This window comes from Gracilinanus agilis, chromosome 2 (assembly GCF_016433145.1).
Source record: "Gracilinanus agilis isolate LMUSP501 chromosome 2, AgileGrace, whole genome shotgun sequence".
Lineage (NCBI taxonomy): Eukaryota > Metazoa > Chordata > Mammalia > Didelphimorphia > Didelphidae > Gracilinanus > Gracilinanus agilis.
The window spans coordinates 409002260-409021267 of record NC_058131.1 but is presented as its reverse complement, the minus strand read 5'-3'; the positions used below and the strand labels follow the sequence as shown (position 1 = coordinate 409021267).

Below are 19008 nucleotides of genomic sequence, written 5' to 3'. Positions count from 1 at the left end.
TAGAGTGGAAGTCGGGAAGAAAAACTAAGAATCATAATTTTGAAACCATCTATAAATATTAACTGTTAATATTTTAATGTGAGATCCTTGTCTACCAAGTGATGAACTATTGAAGGAACTGAACCATAACAAGTTTAATATTTATGTTATAAATAAAATCAGAAGACATAAGGACATTGTAGCTATATGGAGAAATAAGAAGCAGGTTTTCTTCATAGAAATTCAATTAATTCAAAAAAGAAGTTGGCAAAAACCACATTTCATGGGATATTTGATTATCTGATTTGCAGTGCTCATTGTCTATTGGACATTTAAAATGGGATGCCCCAGTACAGCTCAAACTAATATATCTAAAACTGAACTTGCATTTCCCATTTCCTTCCTAACCCTACCTTTTTCCAAACTCCTTATTCTGTCTGAGAACAATATTCATCTAGTCTCTCAGGCTTTGAGTCTTAGCATTACTTTTCATTCCTTATTCTTCCCCATCCTTCATATCCAATTAGTCTAATTAGTTATTAAATCTTACTGCTGCCATTGGAGAAACCTCTGCCCCAATGCCTCACTCTCTGTCTTACTCAGATCACTAAGTTAGAAAAGGCCCCAACAATGCTATTCTTAAGTAATGACTCTATTCTCTGGCCTTTTTTTCCCTCTTCCTTACCAGCTATGATTCCCTCTCAGAAGTATCCTTTCCTCAGAATAGTGAAATTATGTTGGAAAACAGGGTTGAAGATTTAGAAACAAATGAAGCCAAAGGCTCTGAGACTTTGCATGTGCACTGCAAGAAAGCTTACATCAAGAAGAAAATCAGGAGGTGTTAGACCAACAAGCACAAAGAATATGGATAAAGGAAAAGATTTTGTCTTTATTATGATTAGCTAATCTTTAAAAAGAAATTGCCAGAAGAAGGAGGCTAAAAAAACTCAGAAATTTGGCTTTAAATACCAAACCTTTGACCTCTATGTCAACCAGAGGAATACAGAAGCTGGGAGAAACGTTGGTTTGGAATCTCCAAATTTATTTACAAAATCTTTCAGAGGAGAGTTTCACCTCAAAAACAGTGAGAAATAGAGAGGGCAAAAATGTGTTTGCAGAAGGATAACACGAAATCCAACTGAGCAAATTTCCCTGTTTGCAACAAGCAAGAAAAAAATAGTATAGGGAAATGTATTTGATCTTGAAGGCATTGTTTAGATGTGGTATGATAAAAGCAATGACTGCAATATGATTCTGGGAGAGTACATCTGACTAAAACAAAAAGCTTATGGAAAGCACTTGAATAAGGATTAATGGAGAGAGAAATACAAGTATATTATCAAGGTGGACTACAAACCCCTAGAAACAAAAGAAATAGATGAGGAGTTTACAAAACAGATCACGAACTTGGTTCATAAGCCTTCTAGTAATGGGATATTTTAATATCCAGACTCTTATTGGAGCTCTTCAGCAAATAGCATTTTTTTTTACCCTTAAGTACCATCTTGGAATGAATACTGTTTATTGGTTCTGAGGAAGAAGAGTGGTAAGGGCTAGGCAATAGTGGGTTAAATTAATACTTGCCTAAAGTCACAGAACTAGGAAATGTCTGATGTCATATTTGAACCCAGAATCTCTGATCTCTAGGCCTATATTTATAGAGCACTTTGGGGCAACTACATGACACAGTGGAGAGAATGCTGGGCCTAGAGTTTAGGAAGAAATGAGTTCAAATCTGGCCTGAGACACTTAACTAGCTGTGTGACACTGGGCAAGTAATTTACCCCTATTTGCCTCAGTTTCTTCATCTATAAAATGAGCTAGAGAAGGCAGTAGTAAACTATTCCAGTGCCTCTGTCAAGAAAACACTGAAAGGGGTGAGGAAGAAGCAGAGAACACTGAAACAAATGACTAACCAATAAATATAATAGTTTAAGGTATGCAAATCACTTTACAAATACTGCCTCCTTTTACCCTCACAACAATCGTGGAAGGCTGGTGCAATTATTATTACCACTTTAATGATGGGGAAACTAAGGCACACAGAGGTTGGGGTGACTTGCCCGTAGGCACACATCTAATAAATGTCCGAGGCTGCATCTGAACTCTGGTCTTCTTGCCTCTGAATCCAAAGTTCTATCCACTGTGCTCTCTCTCTAAACTATAAGCTCAACATAGCTACAGCTGGTGAATAAAGATAAGAAGGGAAGGGGTGGAGGCACAGCTGTTGTTATTGCTTTTTCCCAAATAGAGAGGCAGATGATAGGGTTGAGAAAGGAGAGACCTTCCCCAGCTCCAGGGAGAGCTGAGGAAGATGATGTTAACTGATACAAGCCAAGGAGAGTCATTCAGTATTTCTTCTGTACTGTTTTTTACCTTCCTGCTCTGAAGAATGACCTTGAAGTGTGAAAGGACTAAATCAATAGCTAAGAGATTTGGTATCCAAGGTAGGAGCAAGAACATCTCCTGTTCATGGGATCACTGAGCCACTGGTAATGATACTCTAACAATAATGCCAAAGGAACTCACCTCAGCACTGTACTGGTTTTTGTTTTAGTTTTAAAACCTTTACCTTTTGTCTTAGAATCAATACTAAGTATCACTTCCAAGACAGAAGAGCAGTAAGGGCTAGGAAATTGGGGTTAAGTGACTTGCCTAGGGTCACACTGCTAGGAAGTGTTTGAGGCTACATCTGAATGCAGGTCCTCCTGACTCCAAACTACCTAGCTGCCCCCAATTTTTGTTTGTGTTAAGGGAAGGGGAAAGTGTCTGCAGTTTAGGTCAATGAACTTGATTTTCATTTTTGGGAAAATTCTAGACTGGATCATTAAAGAGATGGTTAATAAACATTTAGAAAAGGAAAATGATTACAAAATGCTACAATAACTTCATAAGGAGTAGTTTACGCCAGACTAAACTAATTTCCTTTTCTTTTTAAACAAAGTTATTTAATTTGGGCCACCTACAGGGCAAAAATATCTATATTGAGTGCTGGGCCTGGAGGCAGGAAGACCCGAGTTCAAATCCAACCTCTGTCACTTATTAGCCATAACCTGGACAAGTCACTTTAACCCAATGTGCCTCAGTTTCCTCACTGGTAAAAATATGCTAAAAAAGGTAAATGGCAAACCACTCTAGCATCCTTGACAAGAAAACCCCAAATGGGGTCACAGAGAGTCAGATAAACCTGAAATGACTAAACAATAAGAAAAACTAAATTAGTAGATCAGGAGAAGGATGTTAATGATGCAACTTAACTGGATATTTAGCAAAGCATCTGATAAAGTATCTCACAGTATCCTTTAATGATATAGAGATACTGTGAGTTGGCCAATAATGTGATTATATGAATTCAGAACTGGTTACATAGTTGAACTAAAAAAATAGCCATTGATGGTTCCATGTCAACTTGGCAGGAAGGTCTCCTGAGGAGTGCCTTAGGAATCTCTTCTTGACCCACTGCTGTTAACACTTTTATCAATAGCGTGGATAGATATCATGATTATCAAAGCCAGATGATTCAAAACATTAAATGACAGGACCAAAAAATATTTGATAGGCTAAAGCAGTGATTCCCAAAGTGGTTGCTACCGCCCCCTGGTGGGTGATGCAGTGATCCAGGAGGGCAGTGATGTCCACAGGTGCATTTATCTTTCCTATTAATTGATATTAAAATTTAAAAAAATTAATTTCCAGGGGGCTAAGTAAAAAAAAGGGAGTGGTAGGCCAAAAAAGTTTGGGAACCACTGGGCTAAAGCAGGGGAGCTATTTGACCTCCAGTGATATAAAAAATTCATAGGATAGAATCCTGGATTGCTTCCCACCTTCTTCTACAGTCAATCATTTATCTCCAACACAACCCATGCTCTTTAACATTTCCTGTTTGTTCTGCCTCCTACAAGATCTCCCATGTGGCTACCTTGAATCAGGCCCCTCAAGTAAACTATAAGCTAATCTGATTCAGGCACCTCTCCCAACTGCCCAGGCAAAATTTACATCCCCACTCCACCCCATTCTGATCACCATAACTTCAGACTCTGTCCTATGAAAGAGTCAATTTCAAATAAACTCATTCCCCCTTTTCATTTTTTAGTGGGAATGAGTGAATAACTAGAGTAGCATGCACGAATGAATTGTAAATACACTACTTTTCTTTCAAAACTCATTCCTCTTTTGAACTTCCTATTTCTGTCAAAGGTGCTACAATCCTTCTAATCACCCAGGTTTACAACTTGGAATTATCCTTGACTCCTGACTTTTCCTTATCCTAAATATCCAATTATTGGCCAAATCTCTTAATTTCTATCTCTACAAATTCTGTTGTATCTGATCTGTTCTCTATATTCACAAAGCTATCATACCAATTTGTATCAGTTCACAAATAGTTCATACCAGTTTACAAAGTCATAACACCTCATCATATCTTACAATCCAAACTCTAAAAGTGTAGATCTAGTCTTATTTCCCTATTCAATCAATTCTAATGGCTCTAGTGAACTTCAGGATCAAATATTATTTTTTTTAATCATTTCATCTTGATCTCATCCTTTTCAGTATCTATTTCTGTATAAATTTTATAATTTGCATAATTATGAATGAAGTGGTACATGCAGTAATTTATTAATATATAGGTATACATATATTGAAGGTGCTTGCTTAAGAATTTATTATTAAGGGCAGCTTGGGTGGCTCAGTGGATTGAGAGGCAAGCCTAGAGACTAGGTCCTAGGTTCAAATCTGGCCTCAAATACTTCCTAGCTGTGTGACCCTGGGCAAGTCACTTAACATTTATTGCCTAGCCCTAACTGCTCTTCTGCCTTGGACCCAATACGTAGTATTGATTCTAAGACAGAAAGTAAGGGTTTAAAAAAAAAAAGAATTTATTACTGACACAGGTGCATGATTAAAAAAAATTGAATTACATTGGCCTAAAGCATTAGGTTACATTCAAGAAGAGATGAAATTCAAGAATAATAAATACAAAATATTACATTCTAAATTTTAAAAAAATAATCTTCACAGGTATAAGATGGAGGAGGTAAGATTAGATAGTAATTTGTCTGAAAAGGACCCGAGTTTTTTAATGAATAGAGAGTACAGTCTAAAAAGCAATTGTGATCTTAGGCTTAAGGAAGAAATATCTTGGAATAAGGTGAAAGTCCTACTCTGCTCTTAGTCTTACTACAACTAAAATGTTATGTTCATCTGAGAGTTCCACAGTTTGGGAAGGACATTGAAAAGCTAGAAAGTTTCCAGATAAAAGCAAATAAAATGGTGAAGGGCTTTGAACCTAGGAGGATCAGCTGAAAGAACAAGGGATAGTTAGCCTGGAGAAAAAAAGATGGGAGGACATGATAACTATATTCAAGTATTTGAAGGGTTGGTCACATGGAAAAGTCACTAAACTTGTTCTTTTTTATCCCAGAAGGAAACTGAGAACAATGGGTAAAACAAAACAAAGAGGCAAATTTAGATTTGATATCAGGAAAATTTTCCTGACAATTAGGGCTCTCCATAAGTAGAATAGGTTGCCCATGGAGGTTATGGGTATAGGTTCCTTTTCATTGGAGGTCTTTAGGTAGAGGCTAGATGGTTGTCAGGTATATTGAAGTGGAAATTAGGCAGATATGGGTTGGACCGGATGGCTGTAGAGCTCCATTTTGTAAGGGAGAATAAAAGAAAACAGGGCTTTGCAAAATTGAAAAGTGGCCAAAGACAAGGGTTTGCAAAGGAGGGTCTGGTCACACACATAGAACTTTATGGACCCTATTCTGGAATGGGAGGACTGCTTAAAATTAGACACGCGGAGACCATTGGGAGCAGTCGTTCCTATTCTCCAGGAAGAGAGAGAGAACTTCCTGTGGGCCGAAAGGTCTTTGCCTAAGGGAAATTTACTGACCTGTCCTTGAGAGCTGGAGGTTGGTTTGTTCCAGCTATTCAAAGATCCATAAATCCTGTCTATCCCTGTCTCCAATTCCCATCTCCCTATGATCCTGTAAGCTTCTGGTTCCTGAGAGTATCCTGACCATGTGTTTGATAGAGAGCCAGTACTCAGAGAAACCAGTCTGTGAAGAAGAGGCTTGCAGCCATCTTGGGCCTCTGCCTAAGAGGCTGAACTCAATGAGATTTCAACCCCTTTCAACTCTGACATTTACTATGTCTAAAATTACTTTTGAGGACCAGCAGGTTAGGGTAGATGTAGTATGGAAATTTTAGTTAGTGAGTGTAGATTTAAGCAGCTTGAAGGACTTGAAGACGGCTTAGTGAGAAGTCCATAGAAAGGAGGGAGGAATGTCTAGATTTTAAGCTTAGGGACTCTTTCCCTTGGTCCTCCTCCTTCCTCTTTTACTTAGATATAAAATAAACCTGTTACAGTTTTTACCAAGGTTTAAGAGAGATAGCATCTTGGCCTACAAGCTGACACTCAGGCCTGCTCAGGCCTGCAGAGCCTAGTCACTCAACTATATACCAACAACAAATCAACAAACTATAAATGGAGATTTTGAACCTTGGATTTCATCCCCCATAAGCCCCTTACTATTTCCCTAAATTCCCTTTAATTTCTCCTGTGCCTCCACATTTGCATGGTCACATTATTGTTTTATAAGTTCTTTGGCCCTTCCCTCTTCCTCTTTTGCTCTTGTGAGTAGGCTGGGTTAGTTTAGCACCTTTTCACTCTAGTTTTTGATGTTAGTTTATTATTAATTGAACTTTATAAAATATAATATTTAGTTCTTGTATGTTAATTTTAATCTCCACATTATGGCGACCTGAAGGGACAGAATTCTAACAAAAAATTTTTTTTAAGTGTTTGAGAAAAAAATAGAGCCTAGAAAAATTTTGCAAAGCCAAGTGCTCTCCCAGCTTGCCTGCTTCTGCTGCTTGCTGTTCCTGCTTTTGCTCCCGCTGCAGCTTCTCAAGGCCATCTGCTTTCCTCACCACTCCCTGCCCACTCCCTGCCCACTCCCTCTGCTTATTCAGCCTGAGAGGTACCTGCCCAGCCTGCAGCCCAGCAGTGCTGAGACCAAACCCTCAGCTATGAGCCAGCCAATCTGAACTGCTTTTCCCATGGACAGGTGAGAACTTCAATTCTCTTTCTCCATCTCACATAGGTTTTCCAGCCTGCACCAGCTATTTTTTAAGCCGAAATCTTAAGCTGACTCTGGACTCCTAACTGAAAGAGACTTGCAACTCGGGAATTTTTTTTATAAGGAGGGGACTCCTCTGCAGTTTTTCTTTTGAGGGCTGAGAAACTAAATCAGTAGATTTGAAACAAAAGTTTTTGGAATTTTGTTTCTACCTTTTGGCCGGTCCTTCATATACAAATACCCTATTCTCCTCCCTAGTAAATTTGCCCTTCTCTCAATTTACTGTAAACAAACAGCATTCAGTTTGGGGTTTTTTTTTTTTTGAGGAATAATGCTGTTTCAAAGCATGCTTGAAACTCTGAAACAACAGTTTGAGTTGGTAGGGCTAAAAAGTGCAGTTTGGATCTGCTTAATTCTTTTCCTGGGAGTTTTTATTTTCATTGGAGATTTCCCACTTTATTTACTTCTCAAGAATATGCAACAGGCTAGTTGCTTAAATTATAAACCAAACTGAAATATTTTGACATGGTTTTGAAAATCTTAAATACTCTCAACATGCAGAATGGAAATTCTGCTCAGTGCAGAATTCTCCCTCACTATGACAAAATTCAGATCTCTGACAAATGAAATGCAAATGGATGACAAATACTGGGGAGAGGAATGTATCTTAAAGATATATGGGAGTTCATTGCTTGCCAACTATTTTGAGTTTTATCTCCCCTCCCTAATAGTAAACAAATCTAGTAAAAAGGATTTTGACTGCACTGCTTCTACCTTGTCATTTGTTTATATTATTGTATTTGCTGATTTCTTTAAGGTTTAAATTTTTTAAGTTTATCTGTATTAATCTAATTAATATCTATTCTGTTATATGATTCTTTATCTGTACTGTTTCCTTATGATTTTACTGAACAACATTGCATTATAAAAAAGCCCTTAAGTCTTATATATCCTGGATTTGTCATATCAACTATTGAGGTCACATGTTGCTTATACAAGCTTTGGAGAATTTAATGAGCCAAATATCTCAATTGTTTTTAAAGGGTCCATTTTGTGGCTCAAGTGATTATTATATATCCCCACCTCTGCATTTGTAAAAAAAAAATTTTTTTTTTATTTTAAACCCTTAACTTCTGTGTATTGACTTATAGGTGGAAGAGTGGTAAGGGTAGGCAATGGGGGTCAAGTGACCTGCCCAGGGTCACACAGCTGGGAAGTGTCTGAGGCCGGATTTGAACCCAGGACCTCCCGTCTCTAGGCCTGGCTCTCAATCCACTGAGCTACCCAGCTGCCCCCATTTGTAAAAATTTTAATGGATGAGATATATAACAGTCTCATACCAGAGGAGCTAAGAAGGTATTCCTAGGGCATGGTACCCCTAGAAGGCTCCCAAAAGGGAACATTCCCCAGGTAGTAAGTGGCTTCTGGATGATTTAATACTTTGACTCTTCAGCTTATTCTACTCTTGCACCAGAATAATTTACATTTTTGGTGATGTTTTAGACTCAAATAGGTTTTCATCAGCAGTTGCCAAGGTTGAAAGATTTGCTATATCTGTTGAATTTGTGACAAGTACACATCAGTTCATAGGTTTTTTAAATATCACACAGCAAGTGGTTATATATAAACTCATGTAAATCCTATATAGTAATGGGTTTGTTTGCTATTGTCAATAACTGGGCTATTGTGAATTTTGGGAATTTGGTACTTTATTTGAATGTGCATTATCTGCTCTACTACTGTTTTGTTTTTATATATCTGTTATTTTGTAAACATCATTTGCACTCCCACAGTGGTTCATGGCCAAGTTTAAAAAGGAAATGGATCTCATTTTTTCATGAAGAACCTTTATATTCTACCTCTCCTTGGCTGACACAGTGTGTCACTGATTATAAGCTATGTATTTTTGAATTTTAAAGCATTTTTTATTCTTTTTCAATATAGTATTTGAGTACTTTGAAGTACATATAATCAATATTAATTTTTTTTATTTTGCAGTTATATAAGTTTAAATTACATTTCTTCAAATGTCATTGCATACCCCAAATCTTTCTACTATAGAAATAATGCCATTGATTGTTTAAAAAAAATTATGAGACTTTGCTTAATGATTCTGTCTGATCTCAGGAGAAGGGAATTTAAAAAGAGCCACTGTACAGTGCTAAAGAAGCACAAAGCTAACCTGTATAGTGCCAATTGAGCACAAGGTCAAAGAGACCAACTAATCTCTGTGGGATCGATATAATTTTGAGCTAAGGCAAAAGGACTTGAACTTGTTTGGGGTTCGTGGTTGCAGCTGTTTTTAACATATGTCAGAGGCAGGTCTTCCTCTGAACCACATTCTAACATGTACCTCTTTAGCTGCCATCCTGGCTTCTATAATCTAATCCCTTTTCTATTTTTCATAGTGTGTCAAACTTTCTGTAGTCCTGGCTAATGATTGGATAAGTGCATAATTACATAAATCACTTTAATTGGGCCTGATTCAAGGACTTGTTATAGGTTTGTTTTTCCTTTACTTAGATTTGTTAGACATAATATTTTAATATTTTATATTTCATCCACAAGATATTTTTCTCTTTTATGTGGATTGTTTGATGTTTTTTTTTATTTCTTTTGCAATTGATTAATATACTTTATAACTCAGCCACATATCCCTGAATAATACCTGCGTATTATTATTCTCCTCGGGGGAGACTATGTTACTGTGGTGAATTTTGATTTGAATTTGAGCCTAATTTAGAATAGAAGACTACCTCCCAGAATCCAGAAGAAGAATCTATTTAGAGAAGGTGCCATAAAAAGCCTGCAGAGACTACAACCTGCACCAGAAGATCCAGAGGGAATTTTGGGATGTGAAATTGAACTATGGGGGAGTTGAAAGCATTTTTTTTTTAAACCCTTGTACTTCGGTGTATTGTCTCATAGGTGGAAGAGTGGTAAGGGTGGGCAATGGGGGTCAAGTGACTTGCCCAGGGTCACACAGCTGGGAAGTGGCTGAGGCTGGGTTTGAACCTAGGACCTCCTGTCTCTAGGCCTGACTCTCACTCCACTGAGCTACCCAGCTGCCCCCTAAAGCATTTGTTTTGAATGCATACTTTTATGCCAATGGGGACTGCTCCCAAATTGGCTTTTTGTCAATGTAATAATCATTGATTTTGTTCTCTTTTCTTTTTATTCACAAATTATTGCAATTTTTAAGTTGATTATGTTTTCATGATCCACTGGGGAGACTGGTCTCCCAAAGGATCATGGGGGGGGGGCGGTATGTATAAATGGAGATTTTGAACCTTAGACTTCATCCCCCATAAGCCCCTTACTATTTCCCCAAATTCCCTTTAATCTCTTTTGGGCCTTCATGTTTGTATGGTCACATTATTGTTTTATAAGTTCTGTAGCTCCTCCCTCTTCCTCTTCTGCTCTCACCAGCAGGCTGGGTTAGTTTAGCACCTTTTCACTCTAGTTTTTTATGTTAGTTTATTATTAATTAAACTTTATAAAATATAATATTTAGGGCTTGTATATTAATTTTAATCTCTACAAAGCCTTTCCATTTATATTATTGATATATTTCACTTTCAACTTTAAAATTCTATGATTCCAAGTTCTCAGCATTTAAAGATGAACTAGCAGGAAAACAAACATAAAAAAATAGAATGGACTTTTCAGCATTTCCAGAACAAACCATTTTCTTAATCAATGACAATGGAACCATCACATTAGGACTTAGTACTTGGCTATATCAGGAAATGGAGGTATCATTAAAGAAGACAAAGTAAGAGAAGCTGCATAATACTAAGCACACATAGAGGAAATATATTTAGGAGTTTGCACAATTGTGAGAGCATTGTGCCAAAGATTCTAAAGATTTGAAAGATAAAAATGATACTGAAAGATTGAGAAAAATAATGGATGTTATTTCTATTTTTAAAAGACAACTGAGAGGACATTAATAACTACCACTACCTTTCCAATTCTATAAAAATCTTTGTGAGGTTTATCTAAATACATGCCAAGAGCAACCTCGATAAAAATTGTGAGGAATCTAAAGGGCAATGGAAAGATGTATGACAGACATAAATAGGCTGTAGCACATTATCAAAGATAACTCATAAGCCCCGAAAAGTGGTATAAAAGATATCAGGGATTGGGGTGGGGGAAAGGGCAGCTAGGAGGCTATGGTTGATTAAGAGCCAGGTCTAAAGATGGGAGGTCCTGGGTTCAAATAAGGCCTCAGACACTTCCTAGATATGTGACTCCTGGGCAAGTTACTTAATCCCCACTGCCTAGACCTTACTGTTCTGGTATCTTGGAAGCAATAAACAGTATTGATTCTAAGACAGAAGTCAAGGGATTACAAAAAAAAAATACCTATGGGTATTAGGTTAAAAAATATCAGGGTCAGTCATGTATTGAAAACAAGGAATAATAACAGATGGGCAGCCTGGGTGCTGAGTTGGCACTTATATAATATTAAAAGACCTAGAGAAAACTCTAGCACACTAGTTCTATAATATGGACAATAAGTTACACTAAGTTATAAGATGCTGAGGGGAAGTGGGAAGGGAAGAAAAGAAGGGAACAAGTATGTTTTAAAGCACCTACTATGTACCTGGCATTTGTATAAAGTATTAGTTTACAAATTATCTCATTTGAGCTTAACAATAACCCTGTGAGGGAAGTACTATTATTTCATAGTAAACTGAGGCAACAGGGTTAAGTTATTTGTCCAGTGTCCCACATCTATTAAGTGTCTGAGAACACATTTAAACCTAGGTATTCCTGATCCTAGGCCCAGTGGACCATCAACTGTGCAAACAACAGCCTCTGAGAAGATGTGGAGAGATAAGGTTGTAGAGGGAGTGTCCACATCATTGAGGTCATTGATTCATTTAAGTTTTGAATTATGTGCTATGACTTGGGAATACAAAAGTAAATATTCACTCAAAGACTTTTTAATCTCATGAGGAGGATAAGTCATACATAGATGAATATGACATAAGGTAGTTTGTGAAAAGGACAAAGTAGAGTCAAACAAAGAGAGAATTTTGAAGAGGGAAATGTCACTTTCAGCTAAGGAAATGGGGAAGGATTCATAGAAAAGGTACATTTTAGCTGAGACATGAAGAAAGGGAGAGACTTCAACAGACATAATTAGAAAAATTCGAACTTAAGGTAAACTATTGTAAGTAGTATTATCGAGATAAGAAAAGAATGAAGAAGAGGAATTTGAAAATAAGAATCTAGAGTTCTAGGAAGAGTTTGGGGGTAGAAACAAAGGATAATGCTTAAATAAGATATAGGGAGACTGAGGAAGGCCTTAAATGCCAAGATCTTTGTCAGGAGTTTAAACTTTATTTTGTAAATGATAGGGAGCCACTGAAGGTTTTTTAGTAGATAAGTGACATTATTAAATAAGGGGATGCATGATGAAGATTACTGAGGCAGTGATAAAGATGAATTAGAGAGGGAATAGACTGGAGATTAGAGACTGGTTAGGAGGCTAATAATCTAGGTGAGAACTAATGCTGTGGGAGTTGAGAGAAAGTGCCAAATGAAAAAGATATTGTAAATTAGTAAGAATATTGAAGAGCTAAAATTATGAAATTTCAAACTTGAATGACTAGGAGAATGATTGTTCTATTAAAAGAGATAAAAATGTTAGCAGGAGGTGCAGATGAGGGGATATGATAAATTAAGTTTTTAGACATATTAAATTTGAGATACCTTGATGATGATCCAAGTGAAGATATCCAATCATAGTGGAACCATGGAGGAGGGTTTAGAATAAAGATAAAAATTTAGGAATCATTTGCATAGAGCTGATAATTGGAACCAAAGTAGTAGATGACATGCTTACTAGAGGAGAATGTACAGAAAAGATTTTAGAATAGAATAATTTTTAAAAAGTGTGAGGAAGATGATAAACTGGCAAAGGAGACAGAGGAGGAGCAGGAGATAGGAAGAGGAAAATGTCACAGGAGCTAAAAGAAGAGAGAATATTAAGGAGATTATTCCATAGTTTTAAATGCTGAAGAGGAGAAAAGAAGAAGAGAGGGGAAAAAAAGAAGAGATTTTATGATAAGGAGATAATTTACAATCAGTCAATTCAAAAACATTTATTAAACTCTTATATTTGAGGTACTATGCTAATTGCTGGGAATACAAAGAAAGGAAAAACACTGGTCCTCTGCTCCAAGCACTCAAATCTAATGGGGGAGATAGGAAGCAAACAAATACATATGACAAGCTATATACAGGATAAATAAGAAATAATTAACAGAGGAAAGGCACTAGAATTAAGAGAAGTTGTAAAAACATTCCTGTAGAAGGTAGAATTTTAGCTGGAACTTGAAAGACACTAGGGAAGCCAGTAGGTGGAGAAGAAAGACAATATTCTAGGCATGAGAGATGGCCTGAGAAAATTTGTTCCTGGCATAGTAAGGCCATTTTCACTTGATCAAAGAGTACATGGGGGCAGGTATGGTATGGAAAAGTGTCGGGGTGGGGGGTGGGGGGTGGGGGAGGGTGTAAGGTGGAGAGAAGAGTGGTTATGAAAGGCTCTGAATACCAAGCAGAGGATTCTGTATTTGATCCTGGAGGTGATAGGGAGCCACTGGAGTTTATTAAGTATAGGGGTGATCACCAAATAGTAATGCCCTTTCCTTTCTTGGACTTGTCACTGCATTTTTCTTGCACCTCTCATGCACTTACATTTATCTGTATATGTTTATTATCCCTTTCTACTAAGCTGTAAGCTCCTAGGCATATAGAACAGGAATGCAACTCACCTAAACTATGTATGTGTCCTGGAGCACTTAGCAGAGTGCTTTGTCTAGATTACAATTCATTTCAATAAGCATTTATTAAGTTCTTAAAATGTACTCTTGTGGCATAGTAGACAGCTGGTCCATAAGTCCTTAAGGGTTCAAATGGTACATGTAAACTATGTACTCATATAATAAGTACTTGCACATTTGACAGAGTCCATGGTTTCTTATCCTGTATTCTTCCTATCTATGTCCTTCCATAAATCCTTCATAGAAGATCAGCTCAAAGCACTCAAGGACTTGTTGGTATGTGGTGACTGGGTAATGATTTCACATTTAGAGCACCAGCTAGTTAGTTAATGCTTTGGGATTCTTAGCATTCTCTGCCTCTTTGTGCAATTCCATCCTTACAAAAGTAGAGGAGGGAGGGAGGGTTTCCCAGGACTGAGACTCATTAACAATTTTTTTATGTTAACTTTAACGGGGTACTATAGTCAAAGAATTTATCACTAGTTGCGCTGGTCCTGGGTCAGCAGTGTGTCATTGGCCAGAATGGAAATCTTTCCAGCCACCTTGTTAGGAGCTGCCAAGACACGCTCTCTTCCTCAATCAAAAAGAAAAACAAAAAAATACTTTGGTGCAAGTTCCTGATTTGTCTATGAGCCTCATTTTTTTGGCCACACTGCGTGGGTTGGGGTGTGTTTTTCGAAGAGGTTTAGAGCCCGAGGTTGAGCAGGGATCGTGCATGGTTCTGGGGGCTACGGCTGGCACTTACTCCTAAGGGGAGATGGGGAAGGGTGTGAAGTGGAAGGGCCCAAGCTGCTCCCCCGCCGCTCACCTTCCCGATGTTTTTGCTGCTATATGTATCTAGCAGGTTTAGAAATATTAGCTGGGTCCTGACGACTTTCTCCGTCGAGGCAACGAGTTCCTCCTCCTCTTCCGCCATGGTGTGGTCCCTACTCGTTGCTAAGGTGGAAGCGACTCTTTCGCCAGTTGCTAAGGAACGGAATGGAGGAGGAGGGGTCCCAGAAGTCGCGTAGCTTTCAGAACAGGAAGTACGTTGGGCACCAATGGGAAAGCATCAGACCTCCCCTTGGGGCGGGGCTTCTGAGGCCGTGAGTGGGGTGGGGGAGTTTCTATGCAAGTCAGCTCCATGATTATTTCCACTGTCAAGGGGAGATTTGCAAATCATAGGGTTTTAGAGCTGGACATTTGTAGGAGTAGTAGTAGTAGCAGTAGTAGTAGTAGTAGTAATAATATTAATAACAATAACAATAATAACAATGAATGACGATGATTATAGTGATTAAGAAGAAGATTTAAAGCTGGAAATAATAATGAAGAGGAGGATGAATTAGAGCTAGAAAGAATAAGGAGGCGGATGATGCTAATGATGATGAATTAGAGCTGGAAATAACAAGGAATTAGAATTAGAAATAGTAATAATAATTGCTAACATTTATATAATGCTTACTGTTTGCCAGGTACTGTGCTAAGTGCTTTACAGTTTTTATCTCATTTGATTCTCAGGGCAACAACCCTGAATGTTAGAGGCTATTATTATCCTCATTTGTAGACAAGGAAACAGGCAAATAGGCAACTTGCCCAGGGTGACACAGCTAGTAAGTGTCCTAGGCCAGATTTGAACTCAGGTTTTTCTGACTCCAGGTCCTGAATCTCATAAAATAATTTATTTTTATATAACATACATATGCCATAAGAAAGATGATTTTAGAGAATCTGTATGAATTCACAAAGACTGGGCAAGCAAGAATTTATTGTTATTCAATTATACAAATTATACAATAATGACAACATTGTAAGGAAAAGCAACTTTGAGAGACTTATGAACTCTGATCAAATTAGTAATCAATCGTATCTGCAAAAGAATATGTAAAGTGTGTTACTCATATTTTGACAGAGTAATGATGGATTCAAGGCACAGAGCTTTTTTTTCTGTCTATAATAAATCAAATGTCCTTCCTTCCTTCCTTCCTTCCTTCCTTCCTTCCTTCCTTCCTTCCTTCCTTCCTTCCTTCCTTCCTTCCTTCCTTCCTTCCTTCCTTCCTTCCTTCCTTCCTTCCTTCCTTCCTTCTCTTTCCTAATGACTGATTCCAAGGCAGAAGAGAAGTAAGGGTGGTCTGGTGCTCTAGCCACTGTACTACCTAGCTGCTCCTAATGTACAGTTTTCAAAGTCATCATGCTTATCAGTGATTCCTTTTGGTCTCCTTTTTTTCACTCTTCTCATTAAAGAAAAAAAGTCCTCTCCTTATCCTTCTTTCCCTACCATCCCTCTCTCAATTGGAAAAAAACAAAACCCTTGTAACAAATTTATAAAAATGTTTCATTCTTCATCTTGAGTACATTATCTCTCAGTCAAGAGGTGGGTAAGCATGCTTCATCAGTGGTCTTCTGGAATAATTCCAGATATTGGACATAGTTCTTAAATCTTTAAAAATTGTTTGCCTTTATAAAAGTGTTGATGTTATTGTATAATTTGTTTTCTTGGTTCTGCTTCATTTCAATTTACATAGACTCATACAAGTTTTCTCAGGTTTCTCTAATACCATCCTTTTCCTCATTTCTTAAAGCACAATAAGATTCCATTATATTACCATATATTGTGACAAAACTCTATGTGCTAAAGAAACAAATTCAAAAGTGACAATTCTTGTCTTCAAGGAGCTTACATTCTAATGGGGAAATAGTTTAAAAAGGAGGCCGATGGTGTGGGAAGCATTTTGTTCTGAAAAGTCATGGTGATGGTGAGTGGAACCATGGGGCAATGAGTGGACATATCCTTTACAAATGAAATTGTGATACTGATTTAATGATTTCCAGATCAAAAAGTAGAAAGCTTGACATTGATTTACCACAAAAATCACTTATTTGGAGAAGTATTTGCTGCTAGTTATAGAAATTAATATGTACACAAAATAAATTGATCAACTTCCCATTCCCTTTTAGAGAAATAGTACTGATTATAGTGACAAGAATTTAAATGAGGGTAGTGGCTATCTACATTAGAGAGGAGTTATATGCAAGACATATGGTGGTTGTAGAATTGACAAGAATTGGTAACTTACTGGATAAAGGTTTAAGGGAGGAAGGCGGATCAAGAATTATTCCTGTGTTTTGGATGTAACATGGTTGTATCTTGACTAGACACAGAAAAACTGAGTAAGAGTGAGTTTCAAAGGGAAGATAAACTTAATTCTTTCTTTTTGCAGATAAAGAAACTGATGTCCAAAAAAGTTACATGATTTGCCCAGGGTCATAGAGGCAGTAAGTAAATAGAAGGCCCAGAGTTTTAGACCTAGGTCTTCTGATGCCAACTCTGGCAATCTTTTTGCAATATTTAATAGGCAATTGGTGATGTGCAACTTAATCTCAGGAAGCTAGGAGCAGGATATATAGATCCAAGAGTCATCTGAACAGAGATAAATGAACCCATGGATATGAAATTATGAAGAGCAAAGGTCCCAGGCTATTTGAGGAATACTCATAGTGACATTATGGTAACAAGGACACTCATATCTTTCACTTTCAGGTTCTATTATGAAGTCTCTCATTTCCATCTTCATAGCACACACATATATGTACACACATGTGTACGTGTATATATATGTATGCATGTGTATACATACACCATATATGTATCCAAACATGTGCTTTAATATACATTTGTGGAATGGTAAAATGTTTTAATTGTTTAGGCTAAGTCTTGAGATGGATAGCCTATGGGCCTATATGATGGGTAAGAGGGAACAGTTTTGGTTGAGTGGTTTAGTGAAGTTGCAAGTCAGATTGAAAAGGGATGTAAAATCAGAGGAATTGCAGGCAAGTATCACCCTTTTCCTGATAATATGGCTATGAAAAAAGAGAAAGAAAATCTTAAGGTGACAGTAAGGCCAAGTATAATTTTGTTTTGTTGTGTCTGTTGGTGGGCGGTGGAGTAGTAGGCAGTCTGGAGAAATCAAAAATTAGAGGGAATAAATAAAGGGACAAGCTCCAAAAGGGTTTATAGATCCAGAATCTTTGACCAATTCCCTGATACAGAAGGCCCAGATGGTCTTCCATTTACCAGATTCCATCAACCCCATCTGGATACATGGAAACTTTAGTGTTTACCAGCTCCCCTCATAAGGACAAGGTAACAAGGCTCAATGAATAAAAAAGGTTTATTATGATAAACCGAATATTCCTATTAGAGGCCCGAGAAAATAAGTCACCAGTCTCTTCAACTAGGAGTTATGTCTGTTATTTGAAGTAGGTATGTAAGTCTTCCATTATAAACTTCTTTGGAGGTTTTTATGGTCTCCTAATTAGGTTGAGTTTATTCTTTGAGATTGCAATTCTCCATAGCTACAAGATGGCACCAACATTTTGGGGCCTGCTTATACTCAGTTCATGTTATAGTCAATTGCTGTCAGCAATGTCTCAGTCCATTTATTCATTTAACAGCCAACTCATTGCTGGCTGGTGGGGAATACCACCAGCATTCTTTTGTCTTAGCTAAAGATTTCTTTCTATTGCTGGCCCATCTGAGTAGTAGTATCCATAAAAATTGTAAATTTTGCCAACTTCTGGTCTTGTAGAAAGGGCACATTCTTTCTTCAGTAAACAAAAAGGTTGAACCATAAGGCCTCTGAATCCCCTTCTAGAGCTCTGATCCTCTACACTTTTCTTAAGTCAAAGCTTAGTTCCATTGTCATTCCCTAGGAAACATGCAGCTTTTGACTCTTTTCACTTTCTAAGATGTTTTGCTTCCCTAGAGAAAATCTTGATGTTATCATTTGCCACATTTCTAGAATAGAAATTCTACCCTACTTTTGGATAGTTCTAATTTTAGGGTATTTCTTTTAATGGAACTTCCTCTTGTTATGTCTAGTTATGTGTCTAGGGTCAAACAGAAAAAAAGTATCTCATTTTCATTCAGGCACTAAAGACAATTCTTACACTATCACACTGAACCATCCCCTACCAGTATGCTCTTCTGCATACCCACGTTCTTGTACAGTAGGGTCACCAGTCCCCTTACCATTCCAGTTATTCTTTAAATAAACTTCAGTGTGTAGATGACCTTCCCAAAAGGTGGAAATCTTGAGGTTTGCACTTTACTAGAACTCTTTTAGCTCTTATCAGTTTAGATGCCCCCCTAGATGTCCCTC

General features: G+C 37.5%; 1 protein-coding gene across 1 annotated transcript in view; it reads right to left on the bottom strand.

The window, feature by feature from the left end:
* Positions 1-14783, bottom strand: part of AK7 (adenylate kinase 7) — a 159687-nt gene extending 144904 nt beyond the window's left edge. The window contains exon 1 of the mRNA XM_044661875.1: positions 14676-14783. Coding sequence (XP_044517810.1) covers positions 14676-14783 — 108 coding nt within the window. The remainder of the gene's footprint in view (positions 1-14675) is intronic.
* Positions 14784-19008: the final 4225 nt, after the last annotated feature.